Source organism: Vigna radiata, chromosome 8, assembly GCF_000741045.1.
Source record: "Vigna radiata var. radiata cultivar VC1973A chromosome 8, Vradiata_ver6, whole genome shotgun sequence".
NCBI classification, from domain to species: domain Eukaryota; kingdom Viridiplantae; phylum Streptophyta; class Magnoliopsida; order Fabales; family Fabaceae; genus Vigna; species Vigna radiata.
The window spans coordinates 28,565,979-28,576,677 of NC_028358.1; the positions used below are offsets into that span (position 1 = coordinate 28,565,979).

Genomic DNA, 10,699 nt, shown 5'->3' on the forward strand with positions numbered 1-10,699 from the left:
TTTTGAAAAAAAAGCAATGTTTTATTTGGAAATAGTGTTCACCCTCCCTTAATTAGGACGTGACAAATCGCACCTCCCCCAAGTATGGATACATAACCATTAATGAATTTTGTCTCATCTGAATCAGAAATCCAATTAATATCATTGTGTCCTTCTAGTACAATGAGAAATCCATTATATTTAATGGTATAATCCATTAAATCTTTTAAGCATCTCATAAGTCTTGCAAGTGCATCCCAATGTCTGATTTAGAAAATCTCATTAAATGTAGTAAGCTCCAAATTAGTTGGGTATATTGAGGTTGACAAATAGATTCTTCTTTATTTTTCTATAATTTAGAGTTAGCATCATAATGGATACTCGCAGGTTTGAAGTCATAATATCCAAACTTTCTAAGAAGTTATTGTTCATGGGATACTAACATACTTCTTTATGATTCTAACACCTAAACTCACATATATCACTCATGTCTTTCATTTTAAATTTAGATCCTAGAAAAATTTGTTCTAAAACTCATTGCATGTAACAAAGATTAACATGTCATCCATATACAAACATATAATGACACATTCACCAATTTCAGATTTATAGTACACACATTTATCAACATTATTAGGTGAGAAATCATCACAAAGTAACACATTATCAAGTTTTTCATGTCATTTTTTTGTTACCACAAATGCATAGCTCCACTAGTTTGACCAAAGGCATGTATCCAGATAATTAAGTCTAGTATAAGCCTTCATATATGATATAATTGTTTTTATGAATGAGTAATGTATGATAATATTTCTATGTTTGTTTTATAAAAATACTTTTGCACATTACCATATCTTATTGTTTTTTTGGTGTTTTTGTTTTTTTGTATCAATGTTGTTTCTTTTGTTATGATCATCTTATTAGTGTGAGCAGATGATAAGTAGGTTTTGAAGCATCTTAAGTGGAATACTATGATACACTAAAGTGTTCTCGTTGATTATCTAGTGATTATCTTTAGTAGTTATTATTATAATTATTTTGTTTTAGATAATTATATTAATACTATATCTATAAGTTTGAAACAAGTTTGTTTTGTTTTATCAATTTTATAACGTTTTATTTTATCAGTTGTAAACCATTAAAATTGAAATGTTATAATAAAAAAAATTAATTCGAATTTGGAGAGAAATAACAATTTCTCAATTTTAATAAAATTTGAAACTAAATCAAATAAAAAACAAATATAAAAACTAAATTAAATCTCTATCACGTAATATCATACAAATTGACACTACATAATCATAATCAAATTGTGATATGATATAATTTTGATTTGACATGTCAAATTTTTTCCAAAAAAATTAAAAAAATTTTAAAATATTTAAAAAGTTTAAAAAAATAATAAATTGATACATGACACTGTATTTAACCTCTTTTATACAGTATTAACAAAAATAACCTAATTGTATCAATATTTTTTCATTGAGACTAAAATTAGACTAAAAAAATTATAGATTTTTAGACGAAAATATGACTAACTAAACCAGTATATTACTTAAATTGAATTACACTTATACAAACAGATATTAAAACAAAAGAAAATCAAATTACTGGTTCATTTGAAAATCGAATTCAAAGCAAAAGAAAAAGAAAATAGAAATCCTTAAAATAAAGAATATACAAACTCTTAATATCTTGATTAAAATAGAAGAATTAATTATTAGTTAATGTAATTTGGAAATAAATTAATGAGAATAACTACGTATAAAAAAATATAATTACACTGGATAGATTTCTCACACTGAGAAAAGACAAAACAAACTGTATAAAATATTAAGTTTTCACAATCTATATGTCTCGGTTAAATTTTTATTTAATCCAACGTTCAATATTTTAATTATTATCCATTAACAAATCACTCACGCATGTTTATTTTAACTTTTACTTACAAAAACATCATTTATTTATCAATAATTAATAATTTGAACTAAATGAATATAAATATTAAATATTTAAGTTAATATGTTAGAGGAAAATCATACCCAATCCAACATTGATACGGGCTTTAGCCCAAATACTGGAGCCCACACCCAACGATTAAAAATACTAAAATAGCCTCGTGGGAGACTTGGACTGTAACGAAGACAAGATTGTTGGAAGAAATGCCGGGAGAAGAATATGATGGTGTCGCCGGAGAACAGCGAAGACCTCTCATCATCAACCATGATTTTGATTCTTCAGTTGACATCCTTCATCAAAATGAAGACACTATCTCTCCTTTGCCATTCAGTCATACAGAAACACTAGCTTTACCCTCTCTTCCCGTTCCTAACCAACGCCTTGCTTCTCTCGATGTCTTCCGCGGTCTAACCGTTGCGGTTTGTCTCCACTACTTCTTTCATCACTTCAATTACTTCATGTGTATTATTGATTCGAAACCGCCGCTAATTCTAGACGGTTCTAATTACTTTCACTAGCTTTGCGTTAATTGCTTGCCATCGATTAAACAAGGCGAAGAAAATTAGCTTCTATCATTTCGATAATTACAATGAGTTACGTGTATACATATTGTGATTTGGATAATTGGAATCTAGTTGCTTCTCCTTGCATTTAAATGAATCTTTTAAATTTCGCTGCAGTTGATGATATTAGTTGATGACGTCGGAAGAGCATTCCCATCCTTGAATCATTCACCATGGTTTGGGGTGACACTAGCAGATTTTGTAATGCCATTTTTTCTCTTTGTGGTTGGCATTTCGATTGCTCTTGTATTCAAGGTACGTAATCTCGCAAATTCGGAAAACTTACTAAACTGGTGTTCTATGCCGTGGTTTTGTACTGTATATCACTTAATGAGTGATGTTTTGGACTTCGGCCACTATTTTTTATTCATATATATATATATATATATATATATATATATATATATTTGCAAATTATGAAAGAACAATAACTTTGAACGATGTTTTCATTCCTGGACAACCTTTCAGAAAGTCTCTAGCAAACCCAATGCCACGAAGAAAGTTGTATTGAGGACAATTAAGCTTTTCCTTTTGGGGCTGTTACTTCAAGGTATGTTCACTTGTTTTTCTTCCATTTCACTACCCTCGCAACCAGCTAAAACTTGTCACGCAAAGTTCTCACGTATTCCTTTGTGCTTGTTTTAGGAGATTATTTGTATATGAAATGAGAAAGAAACGTTAGATAGCCTAACTGCCAAGGCAGTTAGGAAAGGCGGGAAGGGGTTGTATATAAATGGGGTTTGGGTTAGTTGTAAAGAGACTTTTGGATCTTATACTAGTCTGACAGGAATTCTTTAGTCCTGTAAGGGGGGAGGTTAAGCTCTCATCATTCGTTGTACTTTGTATTCTTTACTGTTGATAATACAAAAAGAGGTTATACATCATCTCTGTTGAGTTCTTTGGGGTGTGAAGTGTGAGTTTCTATAGGTTTTCTTGAATAGAAGCCTAACAGCTTGTTATTCATTATTCTTATTAGTTATTAAAGGCTTAATTAAGTTTTAAGTCCATGATAAATCTGAGTATTTTTAATTCAGTCTCTATGGAAGTTTCATGGTATGTTGAATACTCAAAGTTTTTATGTTTCAACTTAGTTTTTGCCTTTTAATTTTTCCGTGGGTGTCGTGCCACTTCGTCTTCCAAAATCTCACATTGTTAACACTTGAAAATAAGTAAGCAACATAACTAGACAATATAAAAGTCATGCTACTAAATTGAAAAATATAAATATTTTAACTACTTAATAGACAAAAAATATAAAATAATTGGAACTCTCAATTGAAAATATCCAAATTTATGTGGTACTTAAAACTTAATTCAACTTTATTCTCTCTATGTATAAGTGATGCTATTGAAAGCTAAAGCTTTAATGATTTTGTCTGAAAATTGTTCATAGGTGGGTATTTCCATGGACGTGGCAAATTGACGTATGGAGTTGATTTGAGTAAAATTCGCTGGCTTGGTGTACTTCAGGTAACTGCTACCAGTAAATTTGTAAACCATAACTTGTTAAGCTTGTTTTCTTTCCATTATTTCTAACTCAGTAGGTTTTGTATTATTGTTGTACATGCTATTTCTTTTACGATTTACTACATGCCACTAACAATTGTTAGTTTAATTAATGTTTTGTCAAATAACTTATCCATTTGATCTACAGTTATTGAGTGATTTTCGACTGTGATCTTTATAATGTCACTTCTTGACTATAGTCAATGCTTGGTGAATTGTGTTGTGAAAATAAATACAGTGTTTTCTCACGTATGTTTTATGTTCAGGATGGTTTCAGATTTGCAATAAGTACAAGGGTCATATGTCGTCGAAACTAGTTGTACTATTGTAGGATATAGGTATTAGCTGAGAAAACGAGTTGGCACTTAAGAAAATAACCAATCACCTATCACTTTAATTTTTATAAATGTGCTGAGTTTGATACATAATTTTCTTGTATGGTATCCAGAGGATATCTATTGGATATTTCTTGGCCTCAATATCGGAGATTTGGCTTGTAAACCATAATATTTTGGTTGACTCACCGACAGCTTTTGTGAGGAAATACTCCATTCAGTGGTTAGTTTACTTTCTGGTATTTAGTTATTCCAGGGGACTGAGCTTTGCAATTAAAAGTTTCAACTTCTATGTTGATAAACTATACATAACAATGCCATGTTTCTTTTTTATTTTCTTAAAAATGTTTCTATAGATGATTTCTTTGTGCCAATTCTCGTTACATATTGATGTAGATTCTGCTACCTGATTCATGATAATGCATAGTACTTTGGCTTCTATGATGCCCTTAAGTTTTTATTTTGACATTCTCATATGAAATGGACGCACTCGTCATGTGTCATGGATCTTTTTTGATACACAGTTCACTATGCTGTATTTTAAGGTTAAAACTTGATTAAGATAAACATTTTTTTTCCTTTTCTGCATGTTCTGGTATGTTTTCAACTTTTGTTGATTGGATTTTAATCTCTGGAGATGAAAATGTGTCAGCCATCATTCGAACCTGATAATTCAATAAAAACTGACGCTGCAACTTGCACCCCAACTTCATTACAAAATATTAATGGAGTAGTTGTGAATCATGACAACTTTTCCTTCACATTGTTAGGCTAAATGCATAAACTTTATTCAAAAGCATGAACATATCTTTTATAAAATTTTCAAGCTACCTTATTTCAAAAATAAATAAATAAATGGAATTCAGGTTATTGTAATGGATCAAGATACTAGCTCTCGGCATCTAAGTGTCAAAATTAAACTTCCGTGGGTACTACCGTTGCTTGCCTTGTGATATTCTTTGGTGCTGATTGCTTATTTCTTTATGCAGGATGGTTTCGATCTTACTATGCTCAGTGTACCTTTGCTTGCTCTACGGTCTCTACATTCCAAATTGGAAATTTGAACATTCTAATATGCTTGGGTCCAGTCATTTATCAATTATTCAAAATGTACGGATTTGGTCACTGTTGTATTGAGTGCTGAAAGACGTATGATAATTTTTTTATTTATGACTTCATTTTGTGTGCTTAACTCATGACTCATTGCATACAGTACACAAAGTCAACATGTAATTTGGTTTCTTATTGCTGATATTCTTTGTGGAATCTTTGTTAAATATATAATCTATAACCCCTACACGCCGACCAGCCCAATTCTGGTGAAAGGCTACTCTTAGAATATAATAGGGTTTTTCTTTATTGGTCTCTATGTTACATGTAATTTGGGTTATTATTGCTGATAGTCAATCCTTCCTTTGTGACAGCTGTCAACTAATCATTTCTGAAACCTCTCCCCTATTTTGCTGAAAAAGAAACTCTTATAATTGTGGAAATATTCATAAGCTGTATTTTCATCATGGTTAATTCTCATAGATCAGAGTGCTTACAATTGTTGTATTTCGTTTAGAAATAGAATTGCATATTTACTGATAACCTCTTTTTATGACACATCTACTTTCTGTAACACCCTAGATTCTAAAATCCCATTAGCAGTTTGAGCAGTCTAAATATTGGCCAAACAATTACCTTGAAAATCTGCTTACACTGTCAAGCAGTTGTTTAGTATCGGATGGCATATAAACTTCTGCTTTGTATTTCAAAATATTTAAATATCACCAGCCGTCTCTTTGACTAAACCATGACTTTTCACTTTTCAAAATTCAAACTTCAATTTGCATTTCATAAAATGATGAAACTCTGGTAGACTAGCATCAAAGCATCTTGCTATTTAAAAACGATTTAGAGTTCTTACTTTAATGAACTGAGAAAACAATAATCTAAAGAGAGTAATATTCATAGATAATCCATAAATATTAGATAATAGATGCAGATGGATGTTGTGTGACATTATGATGATTGACATTTAATTTCATTTTCCATGGATTATGATGGCTTGGTTTCATGATTATAATTTTTAAATTGTGGTTTCTTTTATGATTCTCCTAGCTACTGGGAAAAATTGGTTTGTAGTTATGCATTTTCTTATGCCAGGTTCATTGTGAAGTGAGGGGTAGTCTCGAACCTCCTTGTAATGCAGTGGGATTTGTTGATAGATTGATTCTTGGTGAATATCATATGTACCAGCGACCTGTGTATATAAGGACAAAGGTTATTTATCCTCAGTAGCACTTTACTCTTTTATTGAATATACTGCCACCTCAAATTTAATATATCTTATCTGTTAAATGATCTTATTCGTGACCTTTTCTTTCTCAGGAGTGTAGTGTCAACTCTCCTGACTATGGACCCTTGCCTCCAAATTCACCTGGATGGTGCCTTGCACCATTTGATCCAGAGGGTATTTTGAGGTGGAAAAGCATTCCCTGCTCCCTTCTTTTATCCTTTTATAATTATTACAGTGGCATTGAAAACGATGGTTAAATCTTATAATTTTGAGTCTCCAAAAAGAACATATTTTATTTTATTGAGCTTTTGCAGAGTACTCAGTTTATGTTTTCTTAATATGTTTTCACTGCTCTCTCATGTGTTGGTATTTTTATCCTTGAGATTAGATTGGCATTGACAACTTTAAATATAGTCAATGTAATGTCTGCTAATTGATTTTCTTTAATCTTCCAGTTCACTCATGGCTGCAATTACTTGCTTCATGGGATTGCAATATGGTCGCATAATTGTACTTTTGCAGGTTTCGGTTATGATCCCTTTATGATGCCTTAGCTGGAAAATTTAAATTTGTCCCTGGGATGTCTACTTTTTATGATTCAGCTGCTGTCTTGTCCATTCAGGATAACAAGCAGAGGGTACTTCTTTGGTCTGTGTTTTCCTTCGCTCTATTGTTAGTAGGATACATTCTGGAGATTTTAGGTACTCTTCTAATCATAAATTTATTAAGATAAATAGGGTTCTATTCTCTGACAGCTGAATTGTTTTTTCAGGAATTCCTTTATCAAAAGCACTGTACACGTTAAGCTACATGTTCATAACTGCAGGAGCATCGGGCTTAGTCTTGACTGCTATCTATTACATTGTAAGTTCATCCTTGTCCCCTAAATAGAAATAATTTATATCCCAGGAAAGCAGAGATTATAGGCAAATGAACAAAAGGTGGTAGGTTCATGCAGTTAATCTCCCACTACCAATGGAAAAATGTACATGTGTTTTGAGGGCCATTGTTTGGGATCACCCATACAGCCCTCGATAGCCATATCTGGTGTACTTGAGCCCATTTGTTAACCCAGTTGAATCACTGCCAAAAAAGAATGGTGACATTCTGTTCTACATAGGGGACTATAATCGCTGCCAACTGTTTAAAAACCTGCAATCAAAACATATTTTCTTGCAGGTTGACATAGAACATCACAGAAAGCCTACAATTTTACTGCAATGGATGGGAATGAATGCTCTTGTCGTATATGCATTGGCAGCTTGTGACATTTTCCCTGCAGCTATCCAGGGTTTCTATTGGCATTCTCCTGAAAATAATTTGGTAATGTTTGTTTCCCAATGATTCTTTGAATATCTCCTCTTTTATTGTAAGTTATATTATTATATAAGCTAGAACTTGTTTTTTCTTTGAAGATTAAACTTTTACTAATAGGAGTCAACATATTTCTGTAAACTCCTCTTTGGAATTAGAATTGAACTCCTATTGGACCTGTCAGGTGGCATTAAACTGTTTGCCTTCTTTGTTTGTGGACGATGTGTATAGATTATACTTGTTTAACCTGGAGAATTTGGAATCATAAATTGCTTCATACTGACTTAGTACGAAAACGAAGTGACAGTGCCGAATGTAAAGTGCGACCCATTTACATAACTCTTCACATATTTTGTCCACTGCAATTGAAATGATTCAAAGTATTTTTCACCCTTTACTCAAGCAAACTGTAAACTAAAAGCTCTTTAACTCCATTTTCTTAGTCGAACGAATATAGCATGGTTTGTTTTCATATGGCGAGAATTATGAAAACTACTTTTTTATATCGTTCCTTAATTTGTCACAATTGCATTTTTGGAGGAGGGATGTCGTTGCCAAGACCTTTTTCATACTTAATTAGTAAATTTGGTTTTTTGGTAATTTATATGCAGGTTGACGCCAGTGAAGCTTTAATGCAGGCCATATTTCATTCCGAAAAGTGGGGTACAATGGCCTTTGTAATCGTTGAGATTTTATTCTGGGGTATTTTTTCTGGTTTCCTCCACAAGAAAGGGATATATATAAAATTGTAATTGATGATGCAATCACGCAAAAGGCAATGAGCTGTACATATCTATGTTCCTTGTATATATCTTCCATTAGAAACTAGCCATGCTTTTTTCAGTAAGTCCGTTATATTTGTTGATTCTCCTGTGACCTGCCAAAGTTGTCTTTCTTAACTTTACCTTCAGACTGTCTGAAAACTGTCTTGAAAATCTTAATGCGAGTAAAATTCAGCATCGGACTGAATTGAGGCTTAAGTAATAATAGCTTTTGGACGTAAGCCCTCCAATACGATTAAGTTCCTTTTTGCTTTCCAAAACGAAGATTGTTACATCTATTTGCCATTTACAGGGGGAGTTAATGTATAGGGAGGGTACCCTTCGGTGCGAGGTTACAAGTTCATAAAAATATATCCAAGTTTTATTATGCTTAGAATTTTTCATTAATGAAACCCAAAGTGAGATTCAAGTTGTACGAAAATGACGCGTAGTTGAGATAACCCTTTTTCTGCATTAGGCAAAGTGTCTCACTTTGAATCTTACCATTGGCTTCGTCTGAAAATGTGTTCAAGATAGAGACAGCACAATAAAGTCTGTCAAGGAAGTCATTTGTATTCGACTAAAGATGAAGGTTTAAGTTCTATATGAGTGACAATGAAGTATCTTCGGCAGAATGAAAATATAGTATATAAATAAAAAAAGGTTTAAGTTCTATATATTTTTTATTTCATTATAAATCTGTACAAACATAAATAAGAAGAGGATGTGTGTTTGACATTTTTTTTTCTGTTAAAAATCACTATAAATTGTTTATTTATGAGTGGTTTTGTGTAATTGGTTCTTTAAAATTGTAAGAAAAATGTTTTTTTTTAAACAACATAATTGATTATTGTAGAAGACATTATTTTCTTGCTTTTTCTTCTATTTCTTCTTTTATCCTAAACCAAACATTTATAAAATTCACTGCACACGATCAAATAGGTAGGGTCGTCCAGACAGTGTATTAGCAAATGTTCTAATTAGATTGCTAATACTGGTTAGTTTACATAATGGTGATTATTGGATGATTGAATTCCGGTTATGCCTGCAGAAAGATATAAACTAAAAATCCATTAAATATAATATAAATATATGTTTCTGCTAAAGTAGTAGGGGTGTTTTTCACCAACATTTAATATAGTCTTGACTAAAATAAAAATTAATTTAAGTATCAAAATATCCTGTACAGATATTTTTAAGACCAAATAAAATTAAGAAAGCAAGGAGTGTAGGATAATACTCAACTTTATAGGAACACTCACAATATTTATTTTTCCTTTCGGTTTTTAGTACAAAACATACTTAAGAAGAAGTTGATAGTAAAAACATTTTATACTATTTTTTTTAGTTTATCCTTTCTATATACTATAAATATGCATGTTTTTTTTTATTAATAAATAGTGAAAATAGAATTTCAAAAGTTATTAATAATGAAATTAAATTTTTTGTTTTTTATTAGTATATGTGAATTTTTAATAATGATTTTATATTAAGAGCAAGGGAAGGAGTTTTTATTTTCATTTACTCTTGTTTTTCTTATTTTGATCTACCTTATTTCCTTCTCTCTTACTAAATGCATTGTAAGAGAAACATTATTGATACATTTCCTAACACATTCTTTTCAACATTTTATTTGGTTCTAAGTTTGTTAAATTCAAAATTTTGTAAATCTAATTTATTTTTTAGCCAGCCTCATTTACGGTTTATAATTTTTAATAAAATATAGAGTTAAATATGTTTTTAGTTCCGGGGCGAATTTGGTTTTAGTCTCTATTTCAAACTAAGGTACAATTTAGTCCTTCAACTTTAGAAAACTCTGGTTTTAGTCCTTTTTACCAAATTTTTTTTACTTTATTTGCTGTTTCAAACGAAAAAAATTGTTAACTTTATTTGTTTATTCAAACGCGTTTCTCAGTTAACATTTAAGCAAAAATGTGTCAAACTGTGTAACCAATCCAAATGTTATAATGAAACGTGCTTGAAACAACAAATAAAGTT

The 10,699-nt window shown here is 31.1% G+C and overlaps 1 protein-coding gene across 2 annotated transcripts; it reads left to right on the forward strand.

The window, feature by feature from the left end:
* Nucleotides 1-2,115: 2,115 nt before the first annotated feature.
* LOC106772834 (heparan-alpha-glucosaminide N-acetyltransferase) lies at nucleotides 2,116-8,909 on the forward strand. 2 transcript variants are annotated; one of them, XM_014659442.2, is made up of 13 exons: nucleotides 2,116-2,357; nucleotides 2,619-2,756; nucleotides 2,970-3,051; nucleotides 3,895-3,971; nucleotides 4,456-4,565; nucleotides 5,332-5,452; nucleotides 6,494-6,610; nucleotides 6,719-6,810; nucleotides 7,082-7,148; nucleotides 7,249-7,327; nucleotides 7,399-7,490; nucleotides 7,806-7,949; nucleotides 8,552-8,909. In XM_014659442.2, exons 1-13 carry the CDS (start codon nucleotides 2,142-2,144, stop codon nucleotides 8,690-8,692), a joined length of 1,476 nt encoding a protein of 491 aa, XP_014514928.1. In that variant the 5' UTR covers nucleotides 2,116-2,141; the 3' UTR covers nucleotides 8,693-8,909. The 2 variants fall into 2 exon arrangements, with proteins under 2 accessions (XP_014514928.1, XP_022640651.1); XM_022784930.1 differs by lacking the exons at nucleotides 4,456-4,565; nucleotides 5,332-5,452.
* Nucleotides 8,910-10,699: the final 1,790 nt, after the last annotated feature.